The sequence below is a fragment of the Aegilops tauschii genome, chromosome 7 (assembly GCF_002575655.3).
Source record: "Aegilops tauschii subsp. strangulata cultivar AL8/78 chromosome 7, Aet v6.0, whole genome shotgun sequence".
In the NCBI taxonomy this organism is placed as follows: domain Eukaryota; kingdom Viridiplantae; phylum Streptophyta; class Magnoliopsida; order Poales; family Poaceae; genus Aegilops; species Aegilops tauschii.
The window spans coordinates 629,491,641-629,509,707 of record NC_053041.3 but is presented as its reverse complement, the minus strand read 5'-3'; the positions used below and the strand labels follow the sequence as shown (position 1 = coordinate 629,509,707).

The following is an 18,067-nucleotide window of genomic DNA, read 5'->3' as shown; positions in this document are numbered from 1 at the left end:
AGGGCATGGACAACACATAAAACCATTCTGCTTGTTTGCCTCAGCCACTTCGAGAAAATCATGCACGCCCTTAATGTACTCGGAGGTGTGTCTGTCACCGTACATCCATTGCCGGTTCATTTGCGTGCATTATATATAATTAAGTGTGTCAAAAACCATTATAGAACATCATGAATAGATAATTAAGTGACCAAATTAATAGAAGTTCATCATCACATTAGAACCAAAGTACATACATAGTTCTCATCTAACAACATATATATAGCTCTCCAGAGCATCTAATTAATTAAACCATACATTGAAACTATGTAAAACATTTCAATGCGAAAACAAATGCGATCATAATCGCAACCAAGGTAACAATTGATCCAACGGCATAATGATACCAAGCCTCGGTATGAATGGCATATTTTCTAATCTTTCTAATCTTCAGGCGCATTGCATCCATCTTGATCTTGTGATCATCGACGACATCCGCAACATGCAACTCCAATATCATCTTCTCCTCTCAATTTTTTTTATTTTTTCCTTCAAGTAATTGTTTTCTTCTTCAACTAAATTTAACCTCTCGACAATAGGGTCGGTTAGAATTTCCGGTTCAACCACCTCCTAGATAAATAAAATATATGTCACGCTGGTCGGTATATTTGTCATAAACAATAAATGAATCAAATAGTTATAAAAAGATAATATATACCACATCCGAATCATAGACAGGACGAGGGCCGACGGGGGCGGATACCAAAACCATCGCACTATGTAATAAGAAGGAATAAAATAGTAAGAAAATTAGACAAGTATCTATCTAAAGTAAGAATTTTTTTTCTTTCAAAAAGAAGATAAGAACAAGAGGCTCACCACGGTGTTGCCGGCGACGAGATCGGCGCGGGCGGTCGACGGCGGTGAAGACGGGAATGGGACATGACGGGCCGCTAAACCTAGACAAATCTCGAGGAAAATGGAGCTTTGAGGTCGAGCTTCGAGAGGACAAAGCTTAACTAGTGTGGCTCGGGCATTTCATCGAACACCTCATGTGCATAGGAGGTGAGCTAGAGCACCACAAAGCCCTCCCCTCGCCAGAAAAACAGAGCACTGGAGTGCTCTGCTCGCGGGCGAGGGGTATATATAGGCACCTCATTGGTCCCGGTTCGTGGCATGAACCGGTACTAAATCCGGGCCTTCTGTCCCGGTTCATGCCAAGAACCGGGACAAATGGTTGTGGGCCAGGAGCGAGGACCATTAGTCCCGGTTCGTGGCTCGAACCGGGACAAATGGTTCCATACGAACCGGGACCAATGCCCACGAGGCCCCGGCCGGCCCCCTGGGCTCACGAACCGGGACGAATGCCCCCATGGGTCCCGGTTCGTGACTGAACCGGGGCTAATGTGAAAACTGCCCTGTGACCTATGCCCTGTTTTCTACTAGTGTGTTAACTCCTGTAATAGTGGTAGTTTGCTGGGGCTTGAGCAAACTATTTTTAGTTTGGAATTTTTTTTAGTTTGAGGTTTGGGCAGAGAGTGAGCTGGATTCTGTAATGAAGATTATGATCGTGGTTATGAACTGGAGAAGTTTGTATTAGGCCTAAATACGAATTTTGTTGCTTAGTTGTTCACTGAGTTGACTCTTAGCTGGGCTCCTCCTTGTCCAAGGCGGGTCAAGGAGGTGCACGGGGGACAAGGTGTTCTGGTTCCTCTTCCATCGATTTAAAAACCCTATCATGACAGTAATTTTGGAACGAAGGGAGTACATTTTTCTTATTTCTATACTTACAGCTTGCACTGAAGTATTTCTATTTGTGAGAAACGGTAGGCCCTGCTTCTAACGGCCACACGCAGCCACATGGCCCTGTCAAATACCCCCAAAAGATACCCTTCATATCACGCGTAGTGCAGCAATCTTATGCTACACACACATCAAAATCAGTGAGAATCAAGTCGAAATAGGACAAGCCATAGACATTATTGTTCCAGTGCCTGTCGAAGGCAGCTACAGCATCCATCCATAATTAACAAACGGATTAATAAGGATATGGCAAAAAAAAAGAAGTAAAAATAGAGCTCACAGCGAAGAACGTACAAATGGGTCTCTCATCTGATCAGCAAGGAAGGGCCTTCTTCTAGCCTAGATAACCAAAACGGTAACACTCACTCTCTTCAACGACAGTCACTGATCCGCGATGCAACAGTCTCTAAGGCCACGACTAGGGGTTTGTTGCCCGGAATTGCTGCCCTGGACGCCGGCTTCAGACGAGAGACAGACTCAGTGCGACATCGCACAAGGCGAACGGGGGCGGACTGGGGTCTTGGATGGGCTCACCCTGCACAGTCCAGAACAAGGAAACAGTTGAGTACATCGCCAAAAATCAGCTTTACAAGTAACAATGATTCGAAACATGCATAAAACGCAAGTGCTTGCCTGACAGGAAGCGAGCCAAGAAGCATGCCACTACAGTTCAGGGCCAAAATTGCTCCTTCTGCCTGTATGTACAAATAAAAGAAAAAGGTCAAAAGGGCTAGACACGACTGTAAGGCCAAAAAAAAAAAACATCATATATGGTACATAGAAAACATAACAATTAGGTACAAAGCTTTCAATCAAGCAGTTGTGACAATATGCTGACACCCAAACAAAACCAGTAGATTTTTTTAACAAGGAACAACATTAAAATAAACAACAATATACCAAGGAGAACATTAAAATTAATAAGTAATCTTGAATGTGTCATGCTTACAAGAAATGTATCGTGCAACTGGGTAGAAGATGGCTCACGTTTGAACATAGCAAGATTACCAGCAACAAACTACTCCCTCTGTCCCATAATATAAGATCTTATTACGTCCAATATGCAAGATCTTATATTTTGGGACGGAGGGTATGAATCAATCATACTATTATATCCAAACTTGATCAGCTAAGATATACTGTACTGATTAATGACATCAGACCAACCTTCTACCATATGGATCTATAAAAGCTTTCTACTTTTATCCCAACTTCTGAAACTTTCCAAGTGCCGACACTAATTTGAACAAGTAGAAAAGTGGAGGCAGCACTCGAATAACCAAATCCTCAACACCCCCCAATTAAAAAATAGATGAAACTTTGTTGTTACTTTTGTACAAAATACTTGAGTAAAATATTATACAATATTATATTGTGAAACTAGTTTTACAAAAAATGCAATGATAACAATTCTGTATAACTAACATGATAATGAAATTTGAATGCACGCTTTCTAAAGCATAGTCTATTTGGGACTTAGGTAGTACAAGATTATGGCAACTTGGTGCAAAGAAAATGGGGATCAATCAGCTTACAGCATGATTGGTAATTGGGCAATTAAACCAGTAACACAAGAAATATAATAGACGAAGGGGTTTCTTTTAACAAATATTTCACTATGGACAAAATGTTTGAAACAGGTGGGACAGTATCACATTTTGAATTGAAATAGTTAATAGGAGAAATCAGGGAAATGTTGGTTGACATGTAACCAACTGCGTGCAAGGAAGATTACAAAAAAAAAAATACCGAACTCACAAAAGAAAAGGTTTAGGCAAAACTTGACCGGTGATCATTTCCACCATTTCCACCCAACTAACATAAATAGTTTTTTTATTAACCATTAGTTGTCAATGATAGGGAACTTTAACTGCTCTTTCTAAAGCACCATCTATTTTGGGGCTTAGGTGGTCGCATAGAAGATTATGGCAGCTTGGTGCAAAGAACATGGGAATAAATCATATAAACCGATAGAACAGTTAACTGGCCGAATAATCCCTGCTTGGTGGTCAACCGAGTATCCGATTAACTGGCCTGTTCGCCTATTAACCCCCTACTCGCCAGCCAACCGAGCAATTAGCAGTTAACGATTTCCTGAACATTGTCCATCAGCTTATGGAATGATTAAACAAACGGAGAGATATCCTAGACTAAAGGGTTACTTTTAACTATAATTTCACTATCAAAAAGTGTTTGAAACAGATGGGACAGTATCACATTTTGAAAGATCTAGTAGGGAGAAATCAGATAGATGTGGTTGAAATTTAAGCAAAAGTTTTTAAGAACACTGAAATCGCAAAAGAAAAGGTGCAGGCAGAACTGAGGTAATGTTACACCGTATAGTACACATCACTCGGTTTCTACGGGTGCGCCTTTCTAGATAAGTTTATGTCTGTACAGTTTTTTGTCTTCTTCTAAAGGAAAAGATCAAATGATGACGGGAACAGAAATTTACTTGTCAATTTCATGATCTGTCAGAAACTTTGCAGTTTGGGTCTGAATCCAGTAGCTAGGCTAACCTAGAACATTGTGCAATGTGCATTTCGCATTCAGAATATAACTCTGAATGTCGATCATACACTTGCTGATTTCCAAGGGCAGAGCTAGGAATTTGACATGGTGTGTGTGTGTGTGTGTGTGGGTGGGTGGGGGTGAGGGAGAACTTAAAATTACTGGAGCTTGCGTGAAATGCTCTGCGGGAGCGTGTCCCTGAGCTAGGGTTCCTCTCCGCCGCCGCCGGCCTTCCTCGCCCCTGCCCTCCTCCCCATCTCGACCCCCCCTCCTCTCCCTCTCCCTTCGCCGCCGTCGGCAGCACCCTCCGGCGTGCCCGGGTGGCACCGGCGGCGGCGGATGTTCATTCCCCGCACGCCTGGAGGGGGACTCGGGGCTCCCTCCTGCCTGGCGGCGGTGCTGTACGGCCGGCGGCGGTGGGGCCTAGCGGCGGAGCTCTGCAGGCCTCGGGTGCTCTCGACGCGGCGGCGTGGCCGTTGGCTGCAGGGCGGCGCGGTGGGCAGCTGGCCGGCGGCGCCCGCTCGGCCTAGAACTGGGCCCTTTCGTGTCCAATCTGGGCTGGGGTAGACCTGTGGGTCAAGGCGCGACGGCGTTGCTCCCTGGTGGTGAGGCTTGGCGGCCGTGGCTGCGGTGGTGATGGCTCCGGCGGCCGGCGTGGGGTCCGGCCGGGCCGGTGGCGGCCTGGCAGGTCCCTGTTGCTGTCCGGTCGGCTCCGCACGGCGGTGAAGGTGGTTCCCTCTTGTCGGCTGCGTTGCGGTTATCATCGAGTCCGGTGTCTCCTCGTCCTATCTCCAGGTCTTGTGTTGGTGGCCTCAGTGAGACGGTGAAGATGGTGCGGTGTCCGTTGTGGCACAGGCTGGTGGGCGGCCTGTTGGGCGGCGCGCTTCCGATTGTCTGGGGTGGCAGTGGTGGTTTCGGGGCGGGAGAAATCTCTGGCGGCTCGTTCGCCACCGGCACGGCTGCGCCCGTGGGCGTTGCCGGACCCTCCGGAGGGGCGCGGTGATACCCCTTCCCCACTGCCATCCATGTACCGGGGGAAACCCTAGGACTTGTCTGGGCAGCAGTGGCATCGTCGTCGCATTCCTTCATGAAGGTGTTGCTTGGTACGCGAGGCTTCGGAGTGCTTGGCGGGTGGTGGTACTTCTTTGGAGGGTGCAGCGGTGTCGGCCATCTTCGCTTAGTTGAGCTGCCGGCGTCGACATTTGTTTCTTTTTTTTCTTTCTCTCCTCTTTCTTTTGGGCTCATTTGTGCTGCGGCCCTAGCAAGCTGATTGTATCGGTTGGTCGTTGCTTTATAATCTAAAGCGGGGGAGACCCTTTTTCGTCAAGAACTTAAAATTTGACATCGTCCATCATTTCTAGAACAAGCTCAAGCTTGTCCCTAATGACAGTTCTTGGTTCATGAAGTCTGATACAACATATTTTTACAAATTTTGGGTGGGACGTGCCCCCACCTAGAGACCTTGTTTAAGAACAAAATGCATTCTGATCCCCCTTCATGATGTTCTGCGGTTGTTATTTGGTTAAACCTGCAGCCTATAGTGCAGATGAAGGGAATAACACAGAATCTACTGGTGGAGCATGTTGTGTGTGACTTGTATGAGATGGCTGCTGCTTGCCAGAAGATTCAGCACTTTTGCTGAAGCAAAAATGTCCTAGAGTTTCAAATCATAAATCAAGCAGTTTGCTGCATGCTTTGCAGGATGGTTTCGGAATTCAGATTGAATGGAATTTTGTGCATTCTTAGTGTTATTTTAAAGCAGCTTTCCAGATTGTTATCATGGCAAGAAGTTGAAGTACTGTTGTTAGTATGCACCAGAGGCCAAAATGTTTGTCCACTCTACAATTTATCTGATGTTTCCTGTAAGAACAGATACCATGTTTCTAATAATGGAAAACGGAAGATAGGTGTGAAGGAATTATCACAGGAATGGTCAGATGTTTGGCAACTAATATCCGATGTTCTTTGTAAGAACAGACATTGTGTTTCTGATTATTTACATATTTATAAATTGGAAGCCTTTTCAAAGGAATGATCAAATGTAATACAAAGAAAAGGAGAAAATAATGTGTGGAGCAATGCAACTGTCAAAGGATGGTCAAATTAAGTTTGACTGTGAAAATAACACTTCTATAGAATAAAACAGTGTAGCAGATGGATAATTGCAAACACAAAAGGTTTCCTTAGTTCCATCTTTGCAGTTTTTTATTATGCAAAAGAAATACAGTTATTGGATTAGAAGGAAAATCTTCTATTTATCTATGCTACCCACCCCAAAATTAGCAGCATTTAGAAGGTCAAACAATACATTCTTGATAACTTATGGTGAATTTGAGTACAGTATCAAGCTTTGCTTACCTGAACAAACTCAACAAAGGCAATGCACGTGGCATGCACGTAATCACCAAGCAGCCTCAGTCGAGCAACCTAATTGGAAAGGGAAGGTACCAATGTCTTTAGGAAATGACTCATCTTAGTCATATAAAAAACATGTGTTGAGGAAGATAAAAGCATTTGAACTTACCTCCCCACAAATTCCCTCAAAGAAATTCTTCACAACATCCTCTGGAACCTACATGTTCATGAAAGGATAACTAAGAAAGCAGAAAGATGCAATACAATCACGATATCAAACTCTGAGAAATCACCAAAGAACAACACAAGGATGTCTGGATCTATTGTTTCAAATTGTCCTTTGGCTTACTTATTTTAACTTTATTCTAGGTCATAGTTGAAATGGATACTGCTACAAAATAAGAAATGAAGTAATACATCTCTAAATATTAACTTGGGAGTATTGGCACATTGCACTTACAACAAGATACCTACCGAAAAAGGCATTTGCCCTGCTTTATATATAAAGCAACAACCGACATCCGAAACCGATAGAAACACAACACCCCACACCACACTCTCACACACCCAAGGCCAGATACATAGATGCCAAAGGGCTACAACAACAACACGCTGAATGACTCGAAGTAGATTACAGGAGAAGACTAAGCATCACTACAGAGCCGCCGACACCCTTCTGATGAAGATATCGCGAAGAGGTGAAGTTGAGGCTCGATGAAACCGAGTGCTCCAAGACGGTGCCTTCATGAAGGAACACGACACAGCAGCACCGCCACTGCCCGATCGAAAGATCAGATTTTCATACGGAGCGCGGTGAAGGAAGGGAGCAACCACAACGGAGGCTTTAGGAAGATGGCGACGCCCACACGTGTCGTCTCCGTCGGTCTGGCAAAACCAGACAGGGCTTTCACCACGGCACGCAAACTCCGCCTCCGACATTGAACGTCGAGATGGCAGCCGCCCACGTGGCCATGGCCACTGCCGCCTGCATCTGAGCCGCGGGCTCAGCCCATAAGCACTGCGGCTCCCACCGCCCTGGCCGCCGCCCAGGAAACAAGATGCCCCAAAGATCCTCCATGACTATGAGTGATGAACTGACCGACAAGCTCCGGCCGCCGACAGAGCCGCCAGCGACTGGAACGACGAAATCGATCGGGGAGCAACCAGGTCGGAGAAGAGGTCGGGCGGGAGCAGACTACGTCGACGTCCGGCACCCCTGTCGGTGACAGGTGGCCTGACCGCATCGGCCCCACCCATCTCTCCCACCCCCTCTCAAAACATCACCCCTGATGCCCAACTTGAGCTCCCTGCCCGGGTCTACACCTAACCCAAACCTGTCACCCGCTCAACGGCGTGAGAAGCCGAACCGACGACCACCCGCAACCATGGGAGAGATCTAGAAGTATCCACAAGGACTGCCCGCAGACGAGCACACGCCGGAGCACGTCCAGCCGCCGCTGCCATGGCCCGCACAACGCCATGAGCCGCCACCACGCTGTCGCAGCCCATCCCATGCTTCAGCCCGAAGGCCTCTGCCAACACCCCGCGACCACCACTGCCAGCTAGAGGGCCCAGCACCAGCAGCACGCACCACCAGAGCCTCCTGCAGCCAACCATCATCGGCCTAGGCGCCGCTGCCACGCGCCCAGACCCCGCCGACGAGGCCCCACTCACCACCAGACCCAACATCTGGATCTGGGCGCACGAGGGTAGCCGCCGCCGGCGGCACGGCACGCACCGCCGCCGCCCACAGCCCTTCACGCCGCCGCCGCCAGCTCCTGGGGGAACGCCGCTGCGCCCTGTGCAAGCACCGCGCCGCCGCCCGACAGCCCCGACCCGCGCTGAGGCATCCCAAACGGGGAAGAGGGGAGGCCCCGCTGCCGGCCGGGCTTTGCCTGCTAGCGCGCCGAGGCGGCTGCGAGGAGGAAAGAAGGTGGGGAGGGAGGCAAGGTCGCAGTGGCTAGGGTTACCCCTCCGCTCGCCTGCGGGTGCGACGTAGAGAGAGGAGGGGGGGGTATTTTTCTCAACAAAAACAAGTCCAGAAGAAAGTAGGTTACGACGCTTCCACAAAAAGATACCTACACTATTATAAAAGGGGATATAAAAACAAAAGAAATCTGATAGACACATAAACTAATATATCCATTCCGATTAAGATCTAATATCGACCCCCTATTCTAGGACATATTACTGAAATATGTATGCAAGTCTAAAAGAACAATCTGCTTTAGTAACAAGTCTCACTTTGCCTAGTTTTCAACTCGTATGATGTAATGTATCATGTGGTATTGAAGGAATTGCTTCAAAATAAGCAATAGCTAGCGGAACCCGGAACCCATCATAATGGGTCGTCTTTGTGTACATTCGTTCAAGGAAAGGGGTTTCAGTTCCAGCTAATTCCACCAGGTTACTAAGTTACAATCACAAAGCGCCAACATAACAAGCTAGTCCTAACTGTTCACCCAAAAAGGAAAGAATACAACCCGCATTTTTGCAGGCTTTCGTGATAGATATGACTATAATTTACTTGTTCAGTTATAAGCGTAACAGAAATGAAAGACAGGGCAGCATACATTTTTGTCAATGTTAGTACAGTACACAGTCCTGGATACCATTTCTTTCTCATCCTCCGTCTGCACAAAAAGGAGAGCAGATTCAGGCTAATATTATTATAGAGCTCGGAAATCACCTAATAGTAGGATCTAAATTTGCAGCAAACTATGTGACTAAATATGTTTACTTACTCGAGGAAGAAATTTGGGGTTCACAGGCAAAATTGCAGTCTTAGATGGCAGAACTCTGACAGGATAAAAACCAAGAATGGTTCCACCAAGCGTTAGAGCTGCTCTTGCACCGGCTGCAGAAAAAGCAGAAATTCATGCAGGATTGCTTCTTACAACATAAGAGTTATGAAATAGCAATTTATATGTTGAAGATACTACCATCATCGGCGAACTCGATAAAAGCAAAACGCATCACTGAGTTTGGATCACCACAGATACGGCAATCTACCACCTACAAGTGCAAAAGGTGGTTAATTATAAGACTAAGTCTCAACAATAACGTAAACAAGCAATTATCCAATATTGCCTATATATAGCAACTACTTAAAACAGGGGCAGATCCAGGAATTTCAGGATGGGGATGTATTTATGCCACAGCTATTTACGCCACATCGCTTTAAACTCGGTGTATAGAGATATAACGCCTGTTTCGTCGAAGATACTGATTCCCATCAATTGATCATTATGACAATTAGGATAGGACATTCCAGATTGACTGAAACCAAATATCTGATACATCAGTAACACTTAAGCAGGTTATGTCTTTACGGGAGCTTAAAAAAAAAACAGAAGATGCAGGAGATCCTGGTAACAGCGAATGTGGACTCGGATAATTTAAGTACCAAAAGCTGGTGCAAGCACCTGGCCGAAGGGATGTGCATCAAAAATTGGTGCAACATAAGATAATCTCTCTGTCAATACTTCAAAGGCTGCTAGCACTAAATATTAGAAACATGGTAGCGGTTGGGTTATTTAAATGAGGATTGTTTGGTTTCGATCAATTTAGTTGGATTTCTGAGATGATGAACAAATTGTGCCCCGCCTTTATTGGCAGCAGGTACAAGTGTGGCAGAAATATGCTGGTTTGTAACTGATAACTTATAAGTAACTAACAGGGATAACTAAACTATACTACTAATTGATAAGAGTAAGAACAACGGTTGGGCCAAATTCCTGTTGGGTTGGGACAAAGTTATCTCTTATGCCAAGGATCAAAGAGGAATGGCGGAATAACTAAATAATTAATTAGAAAATAACGTAATTATACATATGTTAAACGAGTCAAAACTCCAGAGTGTCACCCAGGTGAATTACCATCACATTTATTTGATGTCATATTTGTACAACTGTAGTCATAGTACAAACCCATACTTGCTGTGTGCCACAAAGTAGAAACAAAAATGCTTTCCAACATGCTCGATTCAAGATATCAAACATATATGAACTCATCCTAGATACTTGTCAAGATGATGCATTCGACTTACAGCAGTTCTGTCATGAAATATCTTAAGCCATTAAAAACAGATCACTTATTTTATTTCAAGACATAAAAAAGGATATTCGGCCAAACAAGCATCATATGCTATCACAACAAATATTTTTAATAGTAAGGAGTCTAAGAGCATACTTGACCACAGTTTGAGAAAACCTCAGCAAGCTTCTGTTCAGTGACCTGCAAATCATGGGGTGGGGGGGTCAGTCAATTAAGAAGAAAAACTGAAAAGAAGAAACTAATCCAACAGCTCAATTCTCTTTGATATTCTCACGTGTTGATCAATGTCTGAGACATAGACAGTTCGCCGTACACTATCCTCCCTATCAGTTCGCCTTGGCCGGACTCCCATCCTACGTCTCCCCTGGTTGAAGCCATTCCTTCTCTGTAACCAACCACAAGAGCAATGCAGCTGATCAATATAACCGAGAAACAAGTGCTGTGCCCTAAAACCCAACTAGACTTAAAACCCTAGAAAAGAGATCAACCTCCGAGCCGATCGATCGCGTGAGAGAGAGATCAAGAAACCCAAACCCATCAACATCACCATAAACCTCAAATCTGATCGACTGATCTGGCCACTCCAAAGCGCCACGGGAAACAAATCGAAAAACCGAGCCGGAATCGGCAATTGGGCGAGGGCTTACCCGTCGATTGGGCTGGCCGCTGGCGGATCCGTCGCTGCTGGAGTCTCTGCCCGCGCCACCGACCACCTGCAGCACGTGCATCTGCTGATGCTGGAACGGGTGGTGGGGCGCGTAGTAGTCGATCGCGGGCGAGACGAAGACGGGCGCGTCGGCCGACAGGCGGCGGGCGCCGCCCCCCTGCTGGCGGCGGGAGAGCGGCACGAACTCCTCCGCGGAGGGGTTCAGCTTCTTGAACAGCTCCTCGAGCTTCCTCACGTCGCTCTTGTACTCCCTGACGACCTCGTCCTCCCTGGCCGCCGCCGCCGCATCGGTCCTCTCCGGCACGGCGTCGGCGTGGATCGGGCCCTCGGCCACCGCGACAACCATTTTCGCCCGGCCACGAATCTCACCGCCGATCGCGCCCCGTGAATTGGCGAGGAAATCGAATCGTGGAGGAAGGAGTCCGGCGTGGGGAGGGTTTTTATTATTCGAGAGAGTTTTTTTGCAGTTTGACCAAACGACTCTCCTCTCCAGCCGTTCGATCGTGATCCGGAACTGATCGCAGCCCCTCCTGTTAAGTTTTATCAGCGCTGACCGGATCCCCTCATCGCTCTCCTCACCGAGACTCTCGCACCGCAGGCCGTGATCCCGACGGCCGCTTCCACCGGCCCTGCACTGCCGACTGCCTTGAGCAAAAGTGGTATGAAACATTTGCCCCAGTGAAATTAGCTCACACTTTTCTCAGTAATGGCACTGGAGCTCTGACTCACAGCCGGATGAAATCACAACGTGCATCGCCTGCGGCGGCGCCTGGTTCCGCGAGACTTGCTACGAGAGCTGCAAGATCTTCGTCGAGGGCGAGGAGGACGACGCCGGCGAGTTCCGGCGATGCCCCGACTGCAACGAGAACGGCCTCATCGGATGCCCTGTCTGCTGCTGCTCATGCTCTGTATTTTTTGTTACAGTCTATCATAGGCTAAAGTTCTCCTACTGTTTTTGATCACTTCTACTTTGCACGGTGTGAAGAGAATTTACAGAAGAATTCTATCCAGCAAGAGGATTTGCTTAGGCTCCTAATAATGTCCTCCCTCCCTAAATAAGTTCTGTTGTAGATCAAATTTTGTTGGTCAAAGTGAATAGAGCCATATGAATTTAGTACTCAGCCTGTGTTCGTACTGTAGAACTACTGGAACACACTGAATACAGTCATACAGTATAAATTTAGGTTCAGAATTTCACCTTAAGCTGCATTCAACGTGAAATGTCTGCTTCAACATTCGACATGGGCAGAACGTTCAGAAAACTTAGGACTCAGCCTGTGTGAAGAGCATTTACAGAAGAATTTTATCCAGAAGGAGGGTTTGCTTGGGCTCCTTTTTTTTATTCTCTCCCTAATAAGTTCTGTTGTAGATCAACCGCAAAAAAAAAAAGTTCTGTTGTAGATCGGGTGGTCAACTTTTGTTGGTGGAGAGTGAATATAGCCATCTAAACTTTATCCAGCAAGAGGTTTTGCTCCTGTTTCTCTCTCTCTCTCTCTCTCTCTCTCTCTCTCTCTCTCTCTCTCTCTCTCTCTCTCTCTCTCTCTCTCTCTCTCTCTCTCTCTCTCTCTCTCTCGCCCTAATAAGTTCTGTTGTAGATCGATGAGGTCAATTTTTGTTGGTGGAGAATGAATATAGCCATCTAAATTTAGTACTCACTACTCAGCCATGCATTTCTCCTTGAGGTGCCATATATTAACCCATGTAAAAAGTTTGAACATATGTTGCCCATATTAACCATGTCCATATCCTTTTGTATTTGTTTAAAAAGTAGCTTCAGTAACTTCTATGCAAATAAGATGATAATATCCGCACCACAGACCTGATAATGTAGGTGCAAACGCCGCGGTATTTTTGGACCCGAGATAAAAGTTGTTGAAAACATACCCACGGTAAATTCTTTGTAAGTCGTATGGTAATATACGTACCACATATACCTGATAACATAGGTACAAACACCGTGGTAACTTTGACCGTTGCGAAGGAGATTTTTGAAAAGATACCCCGGTAAATTCTATGTAAATTGTATGATAATATACGCACCACAGACATGATAACTTAGGTACAAATACCATGGTAACTTTAACCATGGGGAAGAAAATTGCTGAAAATATACACCTGATAAATAGCATGATAATGTATGCATTTTAGACCTGATAACTTAGGTGACACTGGTAGAAAAAAGCCCTTTAGTCCCGGTTCGCAACAGCCTTTAGTCCCGGCTGTGCAACCGGGACTAAATATGCGCGACTAAAGACCCCCCCTTTAGTCGCGCCTCTTACGGACCGCGACTAAAGGCTTTAGTCCCGGTTCTTGTGGCTGACCGGGACTAAAGGCCCGTCCACGTGGGCGCCCGTGGTCCGTCGGGGCGGAGGACCTTTATTCCCGGTTCTCGTGGCCAACCGGGACTAAAGGGCTCCTCCGCAGGTTTAGGGTTTTAGCCCCCCTAAACCTGGTTTCTTTTTAGTTTGGAGTGTTTTATTTCTTTTATATTATATTTTGTGTTTTATTTTAATTTTGATAAAGTTTCAGTACACATATTTTACGCTACTATATACATGCATATGAAATTTCAAACAAGAAGAATTCAAGAGGAATATATAATATATATTCAATCTCGGGTGACCATATACAACTTCGAACAAGTTTCCATACACAATTAGGATGGATGACCATATACAACTTCGTACAAGTTTCAATCTCGGGTATGCATATAAATTTCTTCGTCCTTGGTATAGTGTTCTCCTTTAGGATTGATGACTTCCCTCATGAAAAATCCTGCTAATTCTTCTTGAATTGGTCGGAAGCGAGCTTCTGGACTAAGCCTCCTCCGCAAGTTATCCGTCGCGTTCCGCACGCTATCTGATGCCTTCCGCTCAGTGGTGTGTCTCCGGATGTTCTCACAAACATAGTATCCACATAGATTGGTCCCCGGTGGCTGCTTATCCACATTAACTAACCTTCTGAAATCTAGCTCATGTTTGAATTCACCGACAATTTCTTCTGAGAACCGTCTCCAAACCCTACAGGGCATAGAAAATTAAATGAATAAGGGAGTTATTAGTTACTTGATATTAGGAAATGAACGAAAGAGACCGATCGATATAGAGCTCAAATGATTGAAAATAATTACTTTTGCAGCATTTTTCTCATGTCGGCCCAACGCTTTGGATCCGAATCCATAGAGTCCATGATTAGAACTCTGGAGGTGTGAAGTTCAATATTTAGCAGAATCCAGTGGAACCTGCGGACACGTTACATGCACAGTCATGCATAACTCATCGATTAGACATACCATGCATGGAGTAAATAAAAGAGAATGGGCACAAGAGAGAAAAACTCACCCAAAATGGTAAGGAAATAGAATATGACTTTTGAGTTGATGCTTTCTAAGAAACTTGTACAGGTCTTTCTCCACGTCTTCGGGGTGATGTTGTAACACATGTCCATTAACGATATGTGGGTCAATGAACCCAACATCATGGATGTTTCTTATTTTGCATTCCCAAATCTTCAATCTGCATAATAGCGTACGCAACAATATAGTTAGGACAATATATATATATATATATAGTGCAGGCAATGAAGAACGAGATGAGGTAGAAATAAATCACTTACAGAACGTAGCAACTCAGCATAGATTTGTCGAGGTCGCGCAGATTGAACAGCTGGAACAATTCACTCATATGAACTTCTACAGAGTACCGTTTGGTGTGATGCTCATCTGTAACATCCGCATAAACATATTCTTTGTCGGCCCATGTTATGAATTGCTTGTACCAACGTAGCAGATTTCGCATTTGTGGTGGTAGACTCTTTTCCCGTGCAGGCTCGACGAGAGGCCCATCCCGCACATATTGTAATGCTATCTCACATACTGGCGCATCCTCAAGGCCTAAGAAGGCACGAAGAGTCAAACCCATCTCGGACGCTTGTTTCATGGCACCCGCTACAGTCAATCCAAGTGCTGCCGCAGCTGCTATGATCTCGGGGTCCTCTTCCGGACCGGCTTTCACTATGAGCGGGGGGATCGATTGTTTCTTCTGCATCCCGAGCTGGTCAACTTGTTTCCCGCTTTTTTTACTTTCTTCTTTCTCCTCCTTCAATATTTTTGCTTGCCTACGAAGTTCATGTCCATAGTCGTCAGGCATATTCAGCTCGGCTTGGGACGGTGTCGTCAAAAAATCCTTAGCCCACTTCTTTTGCTTCTCAGTGAATACTTGCTTGGGCTCAGGCTCTTTTTTCGCCTTCATATCCGCCTTCCATTTCTCATAATCAGCAGACGCGGCCAATTTGGTTTCAGCTTCACTAAGTTCCCCAGGCCTTGGGAGGAGAGGCTTCAGTGATGGCTCCGGTACCCTTGTGGTCTTAGGTACATAAGGGTCCGGGTTAATAGTCCAGGAGCGGGTTTCCTTGCTGTCCGCCTGCTTCTGCTTCTTCGCCGGAGGTGGATTGGGGGGCGTCGTACCCGCCGGAGGAGGATTGGGGGGCGTCGTACCCGCCGGAGGTTGTGGATCGGGGCACGGCGTCGAATAGCGTGAAGGAGGTGTAGGTGAACCACCACGACCACCACCACCGCCACCACTGCCACCACCACCACCACCATCGGAGGGGGGTGGACTTGCTAGCCTTGGCGCCTCGCCTGGAAACACTATGTACTTCTTTTTCCATAGAATGAACTGGCGCTTGACATCTCCAAGTCTTCTCTCCCCTTCGGGTGTAGGTTTGTCAATCTCCAGGTCCTCAAACCCTTGGACTATGTCTTCCACCGTGACACGAGCATAGCCATATGCAATGGGGTTGTTGTGGTGGAGTGCTCCAGGTGTACAGGGTAAAGCACTACCGCTAGCTACCTTCGTGGAAACGTTCCCCGCGGGATAATGCAGATCACATTCTTTCATCTCCTTTACATCATCCACGGGGTAGTGAGGCTCCGGTGCACGAATCTCGATCATCGGTGCACTAGCACCAGGCGGGGCATCCGTGGAAGCCACGCTGCTTCTCCGCTGCTGGCTTCCGCGATCCGCTTCATGATCTTCATGCGGCCCTGCAGCCGATTTTTCTTTCACTAGTTCATGCACGGTCTGCTTCAACTCATGGAGTTCCGATGCAAACTTCGTCATAAGATCTGCATCCCGGTCCGTCTTTCTCTTACGGCTTCTGTAACAGTACGGGTCATTGTCCTAGGAAAACCCTACTTTCCACGGAACTTTGCCTTTGCCTCGTACACGTCCTCCGTGTTCATCATTCCCGAGGGCTGTTGTCAGTGCGTCTTTCTCTCTGTTGAACTTGATCAAGCCCTCTTGAGCTTGGGTCATTGCGTCAATAAGGGCTTGGGTGGGAGCAAACTGTCTCTGCCGGTGAACACACACCCCTGTCTCCGGGTCTAGCGATCCCCCATGCCCGTACCACCAGCTTTTGGCCCTTGGGTCCCATCCCTCTGTACCTAGAGGGATTCCTCGCACCCTCAGGTCCTCCTCCATCTTCTGCCACCTAGGCTCCGAAAGGCGGTATCCTCCTGGCCCCATAATATGATGGAACTTTTTCTTACTCGCATTATCCTTATTTTTTTTGATATTTCCTTGAAATGCTCCGATTGCTTTTGCCTCACAAATTCTGGCCAATCATCTTTCAGTTTCTCATGTTGTCCATTGAAATCCGGAGTCTTGCCCTTGTTGACATAGTCACGGGTTAAATTTTTCTTGAAGTTCCGGAATGCTTCGCCCATCTTCTGAAGAGCGAACTCTTTAACTAGCCTCCTCCTCTGACGTCCACCCGGAACCTCGTTACCGAATTCATCGACTTTGTTGTATTCCGGAGGTAGAATGAAATGTTCCATAAGCTTTCTCCAGCAATCCTTTTTCGTTCTCTTGTCGACAAAACTGAAACCAAGACATGCCTTCTTTGGCTCCTTCCATTCCTGGACGGTGATCGGGACGTTGTCTCTAACAACGACTCCGCATTGGTTGATAAACTTTGAGGTGTGCTGTAGGGGCTTGCCGGTTTCACTGACAAACTCAATGGCATATGTTTCTCCTGTTTTCATCGCCTTGGATTTGCCACGCTTTGTCGTACTCGATCCGGAGGGCTAAAAAAAGAAAGAGAGTCGCGCGCGTTAATACATATGTATTCACATTTCAGTAAGTTTGTATCACGAGAGGCTCTCAATGTATATATATACCTCGCCGGAGGTGGTTGCTACTTGCAATTCGAGATCGTCGGTTGTTGACGGTTGACCTCCGTCGACAATGTCCGTTCCTTCACCTTCTTGATCATCGACAATCTATGTTCCACCGTCAAGGTTCAGATAAGAAGAGACTACATCCTCTTGTTGCTCATATTCTGAGCCCGGCACATAAGGAATCTCGTTGTTGATGATGCCCATTAAATAACGTTCAGCCTCCGGATCCCTAAGCGGCTCGGTTCTATCGTCCGCCATATGTCACTCCTGCATGTAGTAAAAATTCTTTAAGTATAAAGGAATTAAAAAATAAGATTAAGGGGACATAGAGGAGGAGGAATTAAAAAATAAGATTCTTTAAGTAAAAATTCTTTTTTTCTTCTTCTTCCTTTCTTCTTCCTCTTTCTTCTTTCTTTCTTCTTCTTCCTTTCTTCTTCCTCTTTCTTCTTCTTCCTTTCTTCTTCTTCCTTTTTCCTTTCTTCTTCTTTCTTTCTTCTTCTTCCTTTCTTCTTCTTCCT

At 46.2% G+C, this 18,067-nt stretch overlaps 1 protein-coding gene across 1 annotated transcript; it reads right to left on the bottom strand.

Moving 5' to 3' along the window:
• Window positions 1–1,934: 1,934 nt before the first annotated feature.
• Window positions 1,935–11,725, bottom strand: LOC109774216 (polyadenylate-binding protein-interacting protein 8-like). Its single transcript, XM_020303228.4, has 10 exons — window positions 11,352–11,725; window positions 10,979–11,089; window positions 10,840–10,884; window positions 9,591–9,663; window positions 9,393–9,505; window positions 9,222–9,281; window positions 6,818–6,865; window positions 6,652–6,720; window positions 2,416–2,477; window positions 1,935–2,317 (listed from the first exon to the last, which is right to left on the bottom strand). Exons 1-10 carry the CDS (start codon window positions 11,715–11,717, stop codon window positions 2,260–2,262), a joined length of 1,005 nt encoding a protein of 334 aa, XP_020158817.1. The 5' UTR covers window positions 11,718–11,725; the 3' UTR covers window positions 1,935–2,259.
• Window positions 11,726–18,067: the final 6,342 nt, after the last annotated feature.

Coding starts and splice junctions, on each gene's coding strand:
- LOC109774216 (XM_020303228.4), bottom strand. CDS start 11,717: ATGGTTGTCGCGGTGGCCGAGGGCCCGATCCACGCCGACGCCGTGCCG. Junction 11,090..11,351: donor GCGGCCAGCCCAATCGACGG/GTAAGCCCTCGC, acceptor GGTTGGTTACAG/AGAAGGAATGGCTTCAACCA. Junction 6,721..6,817: donor TTGAGGGAATTTGTGGGGAG/GTAAGTTCAAAT, acceptor CTTTCCAATTAG/GTTGCTCGACTGAGGCTGCT.